At 39.2% G+C, this 18814-nt stretch overlaps 1 protein-coding gene across 3 annotated transcripts in view; it reads right to left on the bottom strand.

Annotated features, from left to right (window-relative positions):
- Positions 1-11215: 11215 nt before the first annotated feature.
- Positions 11216-18814, bottom strand: part of zfpm2a (zinc finger protein, FOG family member 2a) — a 220775-nt gene continuing 213176 nt past the window's right edge. For all 3 annotated transcript variants that reach the window (XM_067448056.1, XM_067448058.1, XM_067448059.1), the window contains 3 exons: positions 16114-16320; positions 15002-15223; positions 11216-14665 (listed from right to left, as the gene is read on the bottom strand). In XM_067448056.1, the coding sequence (XP_067304157.1) occupies positions 12195-14665; positions 15002-15223; positions 16114-16320 (2900 nt within the window). In that variant the 3' untranslated portion in view covers positions 11216-12194. The remainder of the gene's footprint in view (positions 14666-15001; positions 15224-16113; positions 16321-18814) is intronic.

The raw sequence follows: 18814 nt of genomic DNA, 5'->3' as shown, positions 1-18814 counted from the left end.
CACGCTTGAGGACGTCACCGATTTGTGTGCGCTCGTCATTCTTTAGCTCCGCCCACACGATACGCCTCCAGCCGCTCGTTTTTTTTTTTTTCCGGAAAGACTCGGTACAGCCTATATTTCTTTTATAAATATAATAAAACTAAAGACTTTTCGGAGATATGAAGGATGCAATACTACAGATACTCAAGATTGAACTGAGTGAGTTCACCCCCACTTTGCATACACCAATAACAAAACCTAGCAGCTAGCTTGGGACATGCTAGCAACGTGATAGCAACATGTTTATTCTTGTTAGTAAAGTTAAGACATGCAAGTAACATGCTAATTCATGTTGACATTGTTAAAACATGCTAATTCATGCTAGCAGCATGTTAAATCATGATACTGTTTATTCATGCTAGCAAGGTGCTAAAACATGCTAATCATGTCAACAGTGTGTTAAACAGGCTAGAATTGGAAGCACTACTCACCATTCCATGCTCGTTCAAATGAGATGATATCCGATGAAACCGCATATGGACACGCACAAAATATTCCCTAAAACTTAAGAAAATGTTACATTTTATTTTCATAGAATTTTGTTAATTTTAGTCACAGTTTTACTCTTGATTCTTGATGAAAAACATACTTTTCTAAGCGATCAGAATAACTAGATTTATGGCAGAATCTAGTTGGCAGATGATAAAACATACAAACATACAGTATATCATAGACATATGAGAGGAGGGACCTGAGCCATGAATGGAGACTGATTTTGACTTGGACCAATCAGCGACCACTCGTAAACCTTAGTAAAGCGTGTTAGTAAACCATCCAGCAATGCTCCAGCAAGTTCTAGAGCATCAACAGAAGTGTTCTATCGTGTGTGTGTGTGTGTGTGTGTGTTGGCGTGAATTAAGTATTCAGTGTCTACATATTCTTCACGAGAGTGTTGATCAGTGTTTTTGTGTCATTGATTCATTCTTCATAAATGAGCTGTCATTGTGAAGCATTCGACTGCACAGCGAGGAGTCATTTAGTCCTTCATGCGCTGGTAATGACCGCTCAATTAATGTAGTTCATCACAGGAGACGGCTGTCACTGATTCATACGGCACGGCTGTGGCTCATCGGTTTAACATCCTCACTGTCTGCTACCCTATTTTTGTTGCTACTTTTGCCAATATATGGTATTTTTGGAATTGGTCAACGTTCTGAAGGTCACTTAATTGTACTCCCCAAGAAAATCTGATCAAATCTCATGTTTGTGTTTGCTGACAGGTACTCTCACCTCATCCCATCCCTGCAGATGATGCAGTTCTCTGCAGCCGCAGGTTTGAGTCGTCTGCTCATCATTCTGGGCGTGTTGAAGCCGGTCATTCAGGGAGACGATGTCTCAGAGGAAATCCTACAGCGACAGGTCAGTCCACAGGGTCCATCTGAGTCTGCAGGTTCACTTTGTTTGATGGCTAATCATGTCTTTTAAGCAGAACAGAGAGTAAATTAACAACTAAAGCTTATGATGACCTTGGTGTTTCACAGCCTGTGGTACAAATGTCATGAAGGGCACTTGAAAAAAGCTCGAGAGATTACTTTAATTTTTAAACATATAAAAAGAAATGAACTATAAAAATACTATAGTGGCTGTCAGTATAAATTGATTTATTAGTTTTTCAGGTTCTGAAGTAACTACTTTTGCCTTTACTTGTTATACCTATAAAACAATATTGTATTAAAGAATGATAGATGTCAATAGATTAAAGGGGTGGTTCAGTGTTTTTTTTTTTTTCTAGGCTTGGCTGTGTTTATAGGGTGCAGTATAACATGTCTTAATACTTTTTTTTTTTTTAATGCCTTATTTTTCTTATATTTGACCTTTATTCCACACCACTGTCTCCACTGTCTTTTGAACCGCTTATTTGCTTCCTGCTTCTATGAAGCCCATCCCTCTGAAAAACGCAATGGTCTTAGATTGGTTAGATGGCCAAATGTAGTTTCATGTATTTCTATTGGCTGAAGTCCCAATAAAACGCCATGCGCCACGCCCCTTACCATTACGGGCAGAAGTCACATCTGCGCTGACTAGCAAGGGTTTGTGATGTCACCAACCCAGGAAGAAGCTCATTGTAATCCAAACCGGCCATTTTTGTAGGCAATAAACTGCCATAACTTTAAAAGACAATATCTCCGTTTGCATTGAACTTTCAGCGCTGTAACTTTGCAGATACTGTTTATGCTCAAGCAGCAACATTACACACTAACTAAAGTTAAAAAAATCGCATGCAACCACCCCTTTAAAATAGATTAAATTCAAATATTTGTTTAAAAGGTCTGAAATAACTACTTTAGTTGTTAAACCTATAAAAAGACATTTCAACTTAAAATAAAAAATACATGCTAGATGTCAATAGATTAAATAATTAATTATGATTAATTAAAATAAATGTTTATTCTGAAATAACTACATTTGGTTTTGTTGAAACTATAAAAAGAAATTACAACACACAATAAAAAAATACATATTATTAAATGTCAAAATATTAAAATAAATGTAATTTAATTATTTTCTTCAAAGTTCTGAACTTACAGCTTAAATAAAAACATAGATTAAAATAATAAATTATGAAAATAACTACTTTTTGTTTTACTTGTTAAACCTATAAAATAAATGTTTAACTAAAATAAAAAAATACATGCTATAGCTGTCAGTAGATTAAATAATTATGATTAATAATAATAATAATTAGCTGTATTTTATTAAATGTCTTTAAGAGCAGCTTCTTAAAGCACTGAAGCACATAAAATAAGCAATACATAGATAAAACCATACATCGAAAAAACCAAGGCAATAAAATAATAGAGCAAAGTCAAGAAACGACCCCCCCCCCCCAAGTTAAAAAAAAATACTTTTGGTTTTACTTGTTAAACCTAAATTGAAAAACTTAAACCTTCAATTGAAAAGAAATTACAACTTAAAATAAAATATGCAAATTAGCTATCAAAAGATTAGCATAATTTAATAGTTGTGATTAATTTCTTGATTTATTTTGTCTTGAAGGCTGATAGGAGTGTTCAGTCCAAATTAAATGTTGTCTTAATTAAATTGTCCTATTGCATTACTTTTGAAACAAAGCAAGATACACTTGTAATGTGTGTATATGCAATGTACTCATTGCCATTAAAAAATTCTAGTATTACTTCTACACACCACCATCCAAAAACATATTATTGTTTAGTTTTTTATTTTGGATTTCAACAAACTTCTTGTTGAGGTTGATATTGAATGTGTAGTTGATTCTTAGTGACGGTGTCGGCCACTTGGTGGTGCTGTTGCGTAAATTACAGCTTTGTCAATGAGCTAGTTGAGCATGAGCATGCAGGGCAGGATTTCTGGAGAACAAGAGAAGCAGTTTAATGATCAGTTGTCTAAGATGAACAACTTTCCCGGACTGTCTGTGAATGTGAGAGGCTGCAGAGAGAGACTGACGCGGATCCTTTTTGAAACGCCTTCAGACAGGGTTTCTCAGGTCACGATGCAAAACAGCCGCGTGCAGTCAAGGTACGAGGCCGCTTTCTTCGCTCCAGTTCCACCCAATTTCATGCACGTTAACATGCGGCCACGAATATGCAAAACATTTATTAGAATTTTGAATGGCCCCTCTTCCCCTCAAAAAGCTACAGATTCCCATTTACGACATGAATCGAAGGTTGACCTGAGGAACGGAAGAGGTGATTTAGAGGAATGTTTTGCCTTTATAAGGAGGTTGAAATAATTAATGCACAACAGGACGGTGGTGAGGACTAGGTACATTTTTTTCTTTATTTCATACATGCCCATCCTTCCTCTCTATCTGCATAAAAACAGACACAGTGTTTTTAAGACCTCTGTCTCATTTGTCCTGGAAAGATTAGAAGCATAAAACGAAAGCAATATGTTTCTTTGCAACAGTAGATTTCAACAAAACAAAACCGAATAAACAAGCTTTAAATATCTGTGTGTTTGCTAGAGACAACAACAACTTTGCTTGTGGTGTTGGCATAAATGCAGCCGGCTGGGGAAAGCATAATGCGTCAACGTCACTTTTTTTTTTTAACGTTACCGTTAGTATAAATGTATAATGAAATTGTGTATGTCAGGTCAGATGCATGCTAATTACGTATTGCCAACGTCAACAGCTTCTGTCTTGGATACCCGTTTGCTTGGAAGTTAGTGGAGAGGTTGCCTCAGTCCACTGAATAAAGTGCTTTTGTGTGGTAAGTTTGTGACATGATTTGAATGCACATTTGCCTTGACATTCAACTTGTCTGTTTTATACAAGAGGTCACAATTGTGTTTGAGTTAGGATTTATTTCACTGCACAACCCAATAATTTCTATATTAGTCTCCCCCAACAGTTTCTGACTGTTGTAAAAAAAAAAAAATCGTTTCATTATTGTGGTTGAGCCATAGCCTGACAAGCCAGACCCACATCCAGATGTTTGGTCTGGAAACTCACCATTGACAGGGCTCAATCCGAGGGGCGGGATAAACGGTTGTCTTTCAAACTCCTTCTGCACGCGATAGGATAGCGCTACCACCAACCAGTGCAACGAAGGTGAAGCAGAGATAGTTGATAGATTTAACTTTCGGCGTATCCGGTCAGCAAAATTCTGAACACATCTTCCGTTCTTAAGAATGACTTCAGTGCCGTTCTTTGTTCTTTTCTCAGAGAAAAGCTTAACTCCAAGTCAAAGCTGATTCGAAAAACCGCCGTTCGCCAGTTTCTGTTTTTACTAGAAGCACGCAAGCGCAACTCGGCCGTCATTATGTTAAGCCCCGCCCACCGACTATATACACGATGTGATTGGCCCGACCAGAGTTTGGTTTTTACAGCTCAGAAGGTATTGAGAGTTGCAAGACAACACTCGCAGCTGATTAGGTTTGCTGCCGCTAGTGTGCGTCTAGATTTCTAGGCTATTTAAACCAAAGACGGTAAAAAAAAGTGTTTTAATCCGTTTTAAAATGTAATTTATTCCTGTGGAGGAAGGCTGAACGGCATCATTACTCCAGTCTTCTAGCCTCACAAGCCAGACCCAAATCAAGATGTTGTGTCTAGGAACACATCATCGGCAGGGCTCAATCCGAGGCCGGGATAAATGGTTGTCTTTCAAATCTCTGCACGCAATTGGATAGCGCTACAACCAACCAGAGTTGTATCCGGTCGGCAAAACAATGAACACATCTTCCTTTCTTAAGAAAGACTTCAGTGCCGTTCTTTGTTCTTTTCTCAGAGAAAAGCTTAACTCCAAGTCTTCCAGAGTCCCAGCCAAAGCCGATTCGAAAGTCTGCCGTTCGCCAGCTTCTTTTCTTTTCAAGTAGCACCTGGAACTGTCGCAACTCTGCCGTCATTGTTACATTATGTTAAGCCCCGCCCACCGACTCTATACAAGATGTGATTGGCCTGACTAGAGTTTGGTTTTTCAAGCTTGCAATCCAACAGAGAGTTGCTAGACTACCCTGGCTACAAATCAGATTTGCTGCCCACTAGGGTGCGTCTAGATTTCTAAGGGATCACTCTTCAATGTCACACGATCTTTCAGAAATCATTCTAATATGCTGATTGGGTGCTTATGAAATTTTTTATTTTTATTAATTAATGTTGACATATGTTTTTTTCCCTATTAATCAAATGATAAATTTGAATTTGAAATCTTTTACAAGATTGTTAAAGGTGGGGTAAGTGCTTTTTGGTAACCGATGTTGGTTTCAAATCACCAAAACAAACACGCCCCTATTATGATAGCTCCGCCCCACACATACGTAAACCCACCATGATGACATCAATTAGTAAAAGCAATGTGTGTTACTATGGTAATTCAAGTCGAATGTTAAGTGAAAAAGTCATCCCTTACATTTCAAAAACTCAAACAGTTCTCATGAACTCTCAAGTTCAAGCACAAACCGAGGGTAACGCAGATATGATGCAATTGACAGGCGACTCCCTTAGACACTATGCTCAGACGTCCCGGCTCCTTGGTTAAAATAGCAATTTACTCACAATTTACAAATAGTTGGAAACATTTTGGATATTGTAAGTACTCAATTGAACAAAATATATAACATCGGCCTAGTGGTTTTTGGTCAACTTTATTTATTCATACTCTAACATGTAAAACTAATTTCTAACACAAAACACACACACACACACACACACACACACACACACACACACACACACACACACACACACACACACACACGCGTTGCAGAAAGGAAGTGAGGAAATAATAAGAGAGAGAAATGATAAAGTCCCAAGTTTCTAGCAGTATAAGCATTTATAACATGACCTGAATGAACGACCGATCATTAACCTAACCCTCCTATTGTTGCTTAGGCAGGGTTATTCAATTTGATATCATTGCACCAGTTCAGTTTAAAATCTGGAAGTTTTTTTTTTTTTTTTTTTTTTTTAAATCTGGAAGTTACTTGCGTTTGTAGCTGGTATCTTTGCTTGGGGATTCCCTTTTTGGTCCTGGCTGCAGGGGTTCCCTGGTCCTTTGAGTCGCTGACGGTCTTGTTGTGTCTTTTGATCGACGTCTTGGGAAGCCAATCACGTGGCGTGTTGGTGGACGTATGAAAGGTCTCGTGGGTGGTGTTGAAGTTGGAAGCGTGCTCGTTGGAGATTCGTTGGTTGAAACTTTGCGGCAAAATTTTACTTAGAACACGAGATTTAACGGAAAGAAAAACTTAAGTAAAAGAAAGGAAAGTGAGATAAGAGTTCTAGATGGCTTTAATGAAATTGTTTACCCATTTTGTTCAGATCTTGGTCTGCCACAATCGTCTATCTCTCCTTTTCTGATTTCTTTGTATGTGTTCTGAGATTAAAACTCAAATTTGTTTACCCATCCTCCTGGATGGATTCTGACCAATCAGGGATCATCTTGGTTCAGGGTTGACTATGTTCCCACCCTACCAAAAAATGAGGTTATCTGTGGCCTCTTACTTTAAGCAGAGTAAATTTAGACATGATTTCTTATTTTAAGAACACAATACATTCTACACAGATTTCACTGAAGCCCTCTTCTGAATTATGAACAGACAAACAAACAAAAAAGATACCAAGCACAGTGCACTTCCATTCACTCATTCAATAGTTACATAATTACAGAAATTGTGAGGGATATATATGCATAATGGTCACATGTATTAGTTATAGACAACATTTTGCAGTAGGATTGCTTTGCATTCAAGGCTGTTTGAATGCAAGTCCGACAATCAATCCTTTGAACAATTTGATGGAGTTTATATGCAACAAACAACTTCTGTGGGTTTTTCCTGTGGATTCTTACCGTGTCACTTCCGAGTTCATTTAAAGGTCATTGAGAAAACAGAGATAATTGTTTTTCTTTGTCTGGTGATCAAACAAAGTCTGTTATCATCTTTGGGGACGGCTCAAAGTTTTTCAGGCTGTAAAGTACTTAGCTGATGTTGTTGCTTGACGCAGACTGACCGACGCCTTTCCCGGTAATGGATGGTTGACTTTGAGGAATTATGTTTGAACAAATAATTTGGAAGATTCATTTGTGTCTGATGTGCCCTCAATTCTTACAACTAACACAATTGCATGCATAATAATGAAAAAAAGAGCTAAATGCAGTATAACGTGTCACACCACACCACAGGTAATGTCAATTTCAGGTGCCTGTGCCTCAAGTATTTCAGGCCACATACCCAGAGGCCCATAGAACATTATTTAAAGAAATAAAGGAAAGGGTGTTGTCAATGCTTACACTGTATACGACTTCTTTACACAAGAGCACAGACAATAAAATAGCAATTAGTGGTTACTTGGAGCTTTCATGTTCAACATAGAGGAATTGTGGCCCTTGAAATGCTTGTCGACATTTAATTTGACTGCTCTGTCTCTCAGAATAGAGGATTGTTCTTCATGAGAGGGTCTGCCCCCCTCATGCTATTGACTCAAGTGTTGGCTTGACGCTTTCAAGTGCGTCTGTCTGAGGTCACCAAGAGAGTTTTACATCTGCATGTCTATTATAATGACCAAAGAGTGATAATGAAATATTTGAACAACTCGAACCATCTCGCACAGTCCTGGCATAATATGTGCGCGCAAATGCATTTGTCTCAGCTATTAAGTGAGATTAGAATGTTTATTTTGGCTGACTTGTGTGTTTTGTATAGAGAATAGTGTTTATAATAATTAATGCTTGTTGTGACCCCCCCCCCCCCCCCCCCCTTTCAGAAATATCTCCTGTGTAACCCTGCCCACCAGAGCGCTGCAGTAGATGAGCATTTCTTTCTCAACGAGAGTGCATCTCAAGTCAGGTAAGACTTTAAAGGGGACCTATTATGCCCCTTTTTTACAAGATGTAAAATGTGTCCCCTTAATGTGTCGGTGAAGTTTCAGCTCAAAATAACCCAAAGATCATTTATTATAGGATGCCAAAGTGCCAAAGTACTTTTTGAGTAGAAGCAAAAACGCCATTTTCATGTGCGTATCTTTAAATGCAAATGAGCTGCTTCTCCTCACCCTCCCATCCAAAAGAGGGCTGTGCCTTCACAGCTCATGCCTCGTATACTCCGACAACAAACAAAACAGGAGAAACAGTTTTTTGTTTTTTTTAAAGTTAACCTTCTTTTACCTTGAGCCCTCCGTTTATAGAAACGGTTTCCTGCCTGAGAAGCTGTAAAAAAAAAAAAAAAAAAAGGAGATGCATAACGGTCAAACATGTCCACCTAGCATGTTACATAGAAAAGTAATGGAAAAATAGTGCTTTGAAATGGAACAGTGTTCTGTATCTGATATGGCAAATAACTTAACATTTACATCACTTTTAGCTGAGACCAGGGATGGGTACCGAATGAGACCTGCATTAGGTCTTAAAGGGGCAGCGTCTAATAAACCGTGACGATTGTGCCATTTAATGTGAACCAAACATCAAAAGGCGAAGAGAAAGACACTCGATAAGTAGATATTTTACATTTTCAGATAATAAAGCAATGTTAATTACCTTCTAAATAACAAAAAGAATTGATTAGAATACCGTTAAAGTACCGGATCGATAAGTAATATCGTAGTAGGAGAGTTTAAACCTTAACGATAGCTATCCCTAGCTGAGACATTGTGTTTGCTGATGTTGAACTCGGCAAACTGTGTACACCTCGCTCAGGAGAGGTGCTACCCATTTTAAGACAAGTTATTTATGGGGAATATAAAACTATAAAACAAAGAGTGGGTTGATTGCCATTATATCATAGTCAACAAGATCAAAAATAAATTCATAATGTGCAATTTTTATTATTAGGGCTGGGTAAAAAATGTATTGATTTCTCGATTTTAATCGCTTGATTATGCGATTAAAAAATGTATTGATTTCTCGATTTTAATCGCTTGATTATGCGATTAAAAAATGTATTGATTTCTCGATTTTAATCGCTTGATTATGCGATTAAAAAATGTATTGATTTCTCGATTTTAATCGCTTTAATATGAAAGTCTCAGATTACAAATTACGTCCATTTTATTAAGAAATTCAAAACATAAATACCATGGTGCTGTGACACAGCTCAGCTGAAGAGACACGGCACATGATCTGATCTTCTGTTCTGCCTTAATACGTCAGCGCAAAATAAACATGAAGGAGCATCTGAAAGTGTGTTAAAAGAGAGAGGACCACAAACAGAAATCTGTATCATGTCACATGGAATTGCTCAATCAGGGTTTCAACCGTGGAAAGACGTCAAAACAGTAGAAAAACCATATCCAGTGTCCATAACTCATTAGTCAGTTAGAAAAATTAACTCCAGAGAAGAGCATTTGGATAAATATATGCACCTATATTACATATTCATTATCATTTTTTAATGTTCTTCAATATTTAATGCATGTTTGAATAAATCTGGCAAGTTTTTATGACAGCCACCATTTTAATTTTAATATTTAATATAACTATTAAGTGCAATTTGTTTTGTATACAAATCAGGTACTCTATTACCTTCAATATTAAAGTAAGTTACAGTGGACTCCATAGTTTACAGCATTAGTTAAGAGATTTGTTTTCCTTGAGAAAATTTGCCACTGATATGCATCCAAAATAACTGATATTGCAATTAGATTTCAATTCGATTCAAGTTTGTGAATCGAATCGAAAATTTATGTCAATACCCAGCCCTAGTTATTATTACTGTAATAATAACTTAAGTAGAATGTAGACAGAGTATAAGTATAACACATCTTTGCGGTGGTTTCTAGTCGAGGTGTGCATTGGCATAATTATCGCTGCTGTTTGCATGTCCTTGACTTTTCAGGGAGATCTCCAGATATAAGCCTCTCTCTAGCAAGACATCTGTGCATGTGATCACTGGGGAATCGTTTGATCATCAGCTTCCTTCAGATCTCAACCAAGTGAGTGTCAGTCCCACTTTCTACCTTCCCTTCTGAACTTGAGTTAGTTTTAATCAGAGGCAAATCCTTTGCTGAACGTCTCATTAACTGTCATCTCGCCACGTCAGGTGGTTGCTGAACTTCAGAGCAAGTTTTTGGAACGCTCTTATCCCGGTGCCAATCACATTCAGGTTCGTGGGGCGGATCGTCACATGATCTACAAAAATCCATCCTCGGTTATCAAATATTTGCATAAGCTTGTGTCTCAAAGACAGTCCAACCAACAGAGGCAGTGAGATGCTTCAGAAAATGCTGCCTCTCTAATAACAACAGTTCAATAACAGTTGCATCCCTGAAGCTGTCATATAATCTCTTCAATGATGCAAATAACAGCAGCATTTCTGCTTACAACGGAATCGGAAATCTGGATAAAAAATTTTTTTTAAGTGCTGAAGACAAACTGCCTCTGTACTGTTTTTGTTGTCAAAATGCTTTTTTATGAATGCAGTTGAATTAAATGAAGCCTGTCATATTTCACCTTAAGAGACATTGGAAATTATATTTTGCTTTAAAGGTTCAGTTCACCCCCCCAAAAAAATAAAAATCTTCATTTTTGGGTGAAATAACCCTTAAGGACTGTTTTTAACAGGTTTTTTGTTTTGTTTTTGACATTAAATATTTGTAAAAGTTTTCTTCTCATTACTGTGGTATGTCGATTTATTCATTTGAGACTCATTGACAAATCCCCCACTGCAATTTTTTATGAGACGTGACTGTAAGACATCCTGAAAGAAGACAATAAAATGGTCTGTTTATCCTGAGGATTGAAGTTTAATTGACACCACATCAAAATAAAAATTTCCAACAGATCTGGAATTTTATTCCATCCATATACATGCATAGCAACAACATTTTTAAGAAATATTTTTCTTACATAAGGACATTGGAATGATCATTTTTACAGTATTCCCTTGTCTCGTCCCACCCATCAATATTCACCATTGATAAACCTGCTCTTTGTACAATTTCATTTTTTTTCCAGGAGTAAGAAATAGCTGCTTTTCTCCCTTTATAATACTGCTTTCAGTAATGTCCCCGCCCTCCTTTTTTCTTGTTTTTTTTTTTACAAAGTATTGCGCTGAGAGCAAATTTTTAAAAAGGGAGAACAAGGTGTATCAGCAAACAGAAATACAAGTACTATACAAGAATGCTGCCATCCTCATTAAAACATCCACTTCTGAGTCGAAGAAAAGACACAGACAAACAGCAACATGTATATGCAAAGCCATGTGTACAGTATATGCCAAAACATAAGCTGCAGCGTTTTGCCTGGTTGTCCCTCCAAACAGTTTTAAGGCTGAAGTCAAGAGAATCATACTGCAAGTGACATTTTGACATATACAAAAAACTGTACCAGCAAATAAGAATACACAAGTGCTCCAGTAGCTATTGTTGGGTCTAAAACGCATTTCAGTTTTGTATCTTGTGCCTATTGTCTCCTTGAACCTAACATACATTGTAAACAATATGTCTGCTACACAAGAATGACTATACATTAACATTACAAACAACTCTGATATAAACTTTCTTTGAATTTAAATTAAGAGCACTACTCCTATTAATACTGATTGTAAAATAAATAAAATGTGAAAGTGGCACCAATATTACACTTGGATTTTTTTTTCATCATTTTGCATTAAGTCTTCAAATAACGAAAAAGAAGCTTCTCTTGATTGTCCACAAGCAGTATATAAAACTGCATGATGCACTAATTCAGACACGACCGTGTACCCAAAATAAGAGGGAAGAACGAGGGAAGAAGAGCATAATTTCATTTCACATGCTCGGCGGCATGTGACGAGCAGTAAAACTTCTTGTGAGTGATAAAGTTTGACAAGTTATTGAACTGGATGTCACAGAGGCGGCAGTACTTCCCACTGCCTGCTGGCGGCGCCGACCCATTTATGCCTTTTCCGGCAGGTGCGGATTCCTCCATGGGTGATTTAGAAGTGGGTGATACATTCTCGTTTGGGTCAGGAGGGTTCTCGCCTCCCCACGTGGGAGATGTTTGTTCCTCTGGTGATGAGGCGTTGTGAGGCTGATTCTCTTGCTGGGGAGTTGCTGGTGTCTGGCGATCCTCTTTGTGACCACCGTTGACAATCACCATGCCCCTGTTTTTGGGCAGCAGGGGCAGCGGCTCCTTGCTGGGATGGGGACAGCCATTGGCCGCAGGTGGTTCTGTGCCCGCCTCTCCTGCGCCGTTGCTGCTTTGCTCCTGATCGGCCACCTCACCCTGCATCGCGAGACTCCCTGCCATGTAGTCACCGCTCTTTATCCCGAAATATGGCGATATTTGCTCTGTACCTTTCATCTTCTTTATTGCTCCAGGATAGAGACAGTGAGGCAAAAACATGTTCTTGTTCTCATCTTTCGAGGTCATAAGCTGTGCATCACTGAAAGCTTTCAGATCTGGTGCTGGCCCGAGGTGTGGTGGAAACATGCCTCCGTTTTGCACCATCAACTTGTTACCACCGTTTTTCTCGCATTTGACAGAACTCTTGTCATAGATGTCATCCGAATTATTACCTTCGCTCTTAATGCCCTGGAACATCGGCTGCTCCAGATTGCTGATCTCACCAAGCTGAGTAGCTGTGACGGGACAAAAGTTCTGTTTATGTGCTAGGTAATTCTCCACTTTGTTAAAACTTATCTTGCAGACGGTACATTCGTGATAGTCAAGCAATCTTTTAGGGGAGTTACACGACTTGTCAGGAAGAGGTGAGCACTTTTTGCTGAGATCTATTGGAGCATCTAGTTCCTGTGGGTCTGCAATTGTGTTACCTTTGGGTGCAAGGATGGGCTTGGAAACGGTTAGAGAAGCATCTAAGTGTTTCGGGACAAGGCCTGGAAAAATGTCACACCTTGGATGGAAGCGGTCGGCCAGACTTTCTACCGTCTCCTGGGATGTACAGGGATTTCCTAGAGTTGGCAAACCCAAGAATCCCGGCTGCGGCCCCATGGGCTGCCGTTGCTCTTGGTCAGGTAGACACATCTCGTACATCTTCCTCCGCTTACGTGTCCGCATGGTCCGCTGCATGGCAGGCACCTTCGCGGACATGCGTTTCATGGGCGGGTCGTGGCGAGTGGCGCAGTAGTACTGCTTGTGAACCATGTACGTTTCGTGCCGGCTGAAGGTGATGTTGCATGCTTCACATGTTGTCTTGTTTGGGTCGTTGTCACTTTCCACCAAAGATGTGCTGGGACTCTTCACCTCAGGCTGTTTTCCGCCAAGCCTTTCCTCAACCCCTGTTGGTGTAGTAACCTTCTTTACTTGTCCAGTGAGGTCTTTTTCAGGCACTTTCCCACTAGCGTTCATAATATCCAGAACAGACGAATTCAAGCAAGCTGTTGTCACAAGATGACTGTCGCTCTCTGATGGAAGGCATCCGGGGAGCATACCGACCGAAGCGTGGCCACTGTTTGGACTAATGGCATCGGAAACCTTGTCCGGAACGCTAGAGAAATCTGGGGACTTAGCCATGTGCTGCCAGCGACTGTTGCAGTAGTGCTTCTTATGAACTAAGTAGTTATCTAGATTATTGAAGGTGATGTTGCATTCAAAGCAGGTGGCTCCTTTGGGCATTAGAGGACTGTAGATGACAGGAGGGTAGCTGTTCCCTCCATGGCGTAGCCTTCGATGCACAAGCTCTGACATTTTTGCTAGAATCTCAGATGCTTGTGGTACCACAGAAATGTCCTGGGAGAATGCAAACTGCGACAAAAATGGACCCATGGGGAAGGTTGGGCCCATGTTGTGCTGGACAGGAGAGGAGGCTAGCCGTGGACTCGAGGGTTCCGACTTGATTCTGGTGTAAGAGAAACTAGCCTTGCTGCCTGGGTGACTTTCCCCCTTCTGCAGTAGGGTAGGTTTTTTCTCGGGTCTTTCAAGTTCTCCATCAGGACTGTTGGCCTTGTTGGGTGTGCTTTTGGGACTTTGCATGACTACATCCTTCCTGCCTGACAGTTCTGCTCGTGCCACCTGCAGACTTTCCTCTCCTCCTCTTGGGGAGTTTTCACTGTCACTCTCTCTGTGAATCTTCCCAGAGTGTCCATGTAAGTCTTGATGTTGCAGCAGTTCCCTATGGTTCTGGAAGCTGATGTGGCAGTGATTGCATCTGAAGGCTGCCTGTGACAGGTGTGAAAGGATGTGGTGCTGGAATGTAAGGAGTGAATCTGCTGTGAAGTTGCAGATTGTGCATTTCAAACTGGTGCCAGGGGGAAGAGACTCCTCCATTTTGACACCTATGAGAAAGAAAAAAAGACAGTTGTTTTTGTCAGTTTAACATTGTGTCTGCTGTAGATCTGTTTGTGTCTATTTCCATAGAAATGTTGCGAATCTAATAGTATAATATAATTTATATAATTAATCATCATCCTCATTAAATCTTCAGGTTCTGCTGATAATTTGCTTTTGTTTGTGACTGCTAAATTAGTACAAAATAGGAATGGGTAATGAGTAGGCTAGATGAACAACTAAACAGTTACTTTTTCGATCAAATGCTTATTGTGAAAAATAACTTATTCTTTTTTACTGCCAAAATGTACTGTAAATATGATATCATCATATTCTATACTCACTGTGCGAGCTCAAGTGCATCTCCAGAGCACGAGGGTTGCTGAAGCTCTTGTTGCATTGTGGGAAAGGGCAGATATTCGGAGTTTGGTGGGAATTGGCGTCAGCATCTTCTGGGACATTATCGGGTTCCCTCTGCCGCCCGCTGCAGTAATACATCAGGTGGGCCTGAAGGTTCCTCTCACTCCTGTACCATATCCCACATGCTTTACAGGGGAAGATGTCCTCTGAAACACAGATGCAAGATTGTGAAGGCAAAACTACAACCAGTGCATCAACAGTTATGTTGAGCTGAACTCTTAGGTGGTCAATATTTTATACAAATATTCGAATACATTTTTTATTTATTGTTTGCTTTATGTAATTTAATATATAGTTATTGGCAGTTATATTTATGAACAAAATTTATTTGTAATTTCTTCAAAGTGGAACTGGAATAGCTAAGAGGAATAAATCTGATTAAGGGGCATTAGGAGTGGTTGGGGGGGCTCTATGTCGGTTCACATTCACAGCTGATGGAAGAAGATGGAGAAGTTACTCATAACAGTCTAATAGTCTAATAAAATGGTTTTAAATAACAATCCTGCGGTGATGTTGCATGGCAACAGAGATGATTCCAGTAGGCTTGTGCCCTTTCCTCAAGGGCAAATGAAAACACTGCACCATCTGCTAGCAGCATCCTCTGTGTCAAGCTGAACTCTAGACCTCACTGATAAAGTCAACAAACAAAGTATTTGCAAATGGCTTGAATTTTGCAATTACAAGGTTGGTCAGAGTCCAGACATGTTTACTGTACCCCTAAACTGAAGGGCAGAACATCATGTTCCTCCAGTAAAGGTTAATCTGTGAATAACTACTTGTTTTCAGTGTAGTACGTGCATGTGCAACACATTCTGAACTGCCTCAAAATGATTGGTTGGAGTGTTTAACGGTGCAGCCACGGGAACAGGTGAGACCCCATATGCAGCAATACTGGGGCCAAGTTTTACGGCAAGACAAAACCGCACAGCTTTATTGTACGAGTACATTGACATTATTAGTCCTGATTCGCTGCGTGTTTAAGATGCCTGTGGACAGATGAGTTTGTGAGCAAACAGAAAGCGTTGACTATACTTACTGTTGACTATAGCTGTAGGTAATATGGAGGCCATGGCAGCTTGCTGGGGCAGGAGTTGGATGGTGTCCAGGAGGCGTGCTGGGTACATGCCCTCACTGAGAGACATGTGATTGACCGCCTGCAATCGAGAGTCAAAGTCCACTGCGAATGCCACCAGCTCCTCACCTTCCATCATGTTCTTGGTCGTGGTGCACCACAACTGACCACCTGTGTGTGGCAGAGAATAAACGACACATCATTACTGCTGCAGTTAGCCACTCCAGTTTAAAATATATGCATGTAAGGGTTGATCATTTTTATGATGCATTTAAATTAAAGATTTTTGCTGCTTGTTCAAATTCTAGAACATTTTGTCACAAATTAATTGCATAGTTAAATCCAATTAAATTGGTATAATGGAAAATAATCAATTTGTGTTAGGACTACATTAATAATTTGTCTTGATATAACATTGGCCAGTGGATCTGTAGTTCCCAGCATGCTTTGCAAGGGACTGAAAGACCATGATGTGCATTGTTTCACTCAATGAGCAAACTGTGCTAATGGCAGTTTTGAGATCAATCAGACAGCCATAAATTCATAAACAATTTTGCAGTAAAATAGTTTACTCACAGCCAGACACAGCAAACTGGGTAAAAATATTGAGATTGAGGAGGAGCAAGCTGTCTAATTAATGGAAAATGGGGATTCGGTTTAAAAAGAAAAGAAAAAAACATTTTTGCAGTTTGGGTGGTGGTTACACACTTTAGCTTTAATTAATCATGTTTTTTTAAAGGGATGGTATATCTTTAAGGTCTACTGCACATCCAACATTAGGAGTTCAGATCAAACATTCTGCTTGAGCATTTTAAATATACTCAGAATAGACAGGAAAAGAAAAGTGGGGAGGGATAGATGGGAAGTCAGTGAAAGGGTTTAAGCTCAGATAACATTTATCTTCACACACGGAAGGATTTCAGCCACACTTCATTTACCATTCAAGTGATTAAAGTTTTAAATATGACTATTTACAAAAAAATCTGGCTTCCGAGATAACAACAAACTATGATACGCAGATGCTAAATGGCAGAATTAGGACATTGTTTCAGTGGGGAAGCTGGACAATTAATTAAAGCTCTCTGTTAGCTCTCAAACACACTGACTGACGGAGATTCAGAGGGGAAGATGAGCAGTGCTTTCAGACCAGCTGTTGGGAGGGAAGGTAATGAGGGAAAAACAGCAAGGGAATGGAATTCCTGAATTTAGGAAAATGTACAAAAGGCAAACATTAGCATTTACCCACTAGTTGACTAATAAAAACAAGTATTCGTGCAAAAAGCTAATCAGCATTTTCAGTAATGAAATAAGTAATGAAAGTTATCATATTTACTGACTGACAGCCCTCCTGTCCCCATCCTGAGGAAACGGGAGTAAGTGTTGTGTGTGTTTAAGGAGGGGTCTAATGCTATTTCATGCATTCTGGCTTATTTACATTGTTAAAGAGTTGGATTCTCACGCTTAACATGGCCAAAGTTTCAAAAAATTAATTGGACATATGACAGAGCATTTCTGTGCCAAATACACTCCTCCAGGATTCAAACAAAGTTTCGCAATGTTTTTTTTTTTTAATTTTTAGTATGGCCCTGTATGAGATCATAAAGGGCAGAATTGCTTGTATGGGCACTTCTCCCAGATGAGCGTGTGCGCACATCAACCAGAGAGAGCAACAGCGAGAACACATCAACGAGCTTCGTTCGGGTTACAGAAGCCGTCGGCAGCGCTGTCGTTTTGTTTCTAGACCACAAAATCAACAATGTCACTAAAGAAGTGTGTTTCTAGTTCAGCTCTCCAAATAACCCAGCGTTAAGGAAACAGTGGATGCAGTTTGTTTTTCCAGAGAAGCAACAGAGTTCAGCAAGTGTGTTTGTTTGTTTCTTGTCATGAGTGGAAACCGCAGGCGCTGAGTGACCCTAAAAATAAAAGTCCCAGGAAGAACCAAAAATTGGTTTTCACAGTAATGCCATAGAAGAACCATTTTGTGAAAGGTTCTTTAAAGAACCATTTTTTCCCTAACCCTTTTATAGTCTAAAGAACTTTTTTGCACCACAAAGAACCTTTTGTGCAATGGAAAGGTTCTTTGGATATTAAAGGTTTATCATGGAACCATACACTCTGCCAAAGAACCATTTAAGAACCTTTATGTTTAAGAGTGTAATGTAAACAACACAAACATAAAGTTAACAGAAAATGATCCAGGGATAATGCCCTGAATTAGTGTGTCTGTGTGCACGCTCGTGACTCTTTATCCCCGCCCACTGAACACCTCCACAATTTTGGCGGTTTTCGGAATGAATCTGTACAGTGCATGTCTTTTACAAATCAGATAACTCTAAAGACTCTTCAGAGATATGAAGGATGCAATACTACTCTATAGGTACTCAAGATTATCATGTTTTTTACCCTTAAAGTGTTATGTGCGCTACATGATGGTTATTGTAGTTCTAGACTTTATGTGAGCAGGCACATCTTACCTGCACAGAACCAGATTTAATATTCATCAATGAATAAAAATGCAAACTCGTAATATTCTACAAACTTGCAATAATTCAATATGTTAAACTTCACAAATATACTTTATGTAGTTAATCTCACTTTATTAAGCAATGTCTGCTGACCTTCAAAGATCTAATTCAAATATACTAATGACTTTCGTTCATCACAT

Source organism: Pseudorasbora parva, chromosome 7 (genome assembly GCF_024679245.1).
Source record: "Pseudorasbora parva isolate DD20220531a chromosome 7, ASM2467924v1, whole genome shotgun sequence".
In the NCBI taxonomy this organism is placed as follows: Eukaryota; Metazoa; Chordata; class Actinopteri; order Cypriniformes; family Gobionidae; genus Pseudorasbora; species Pseudorasbora parva.
Note: the sequence above shows the minus strand (reverse complement) of the source record. Positions and strands in the feature narration are given on the sequence as shown.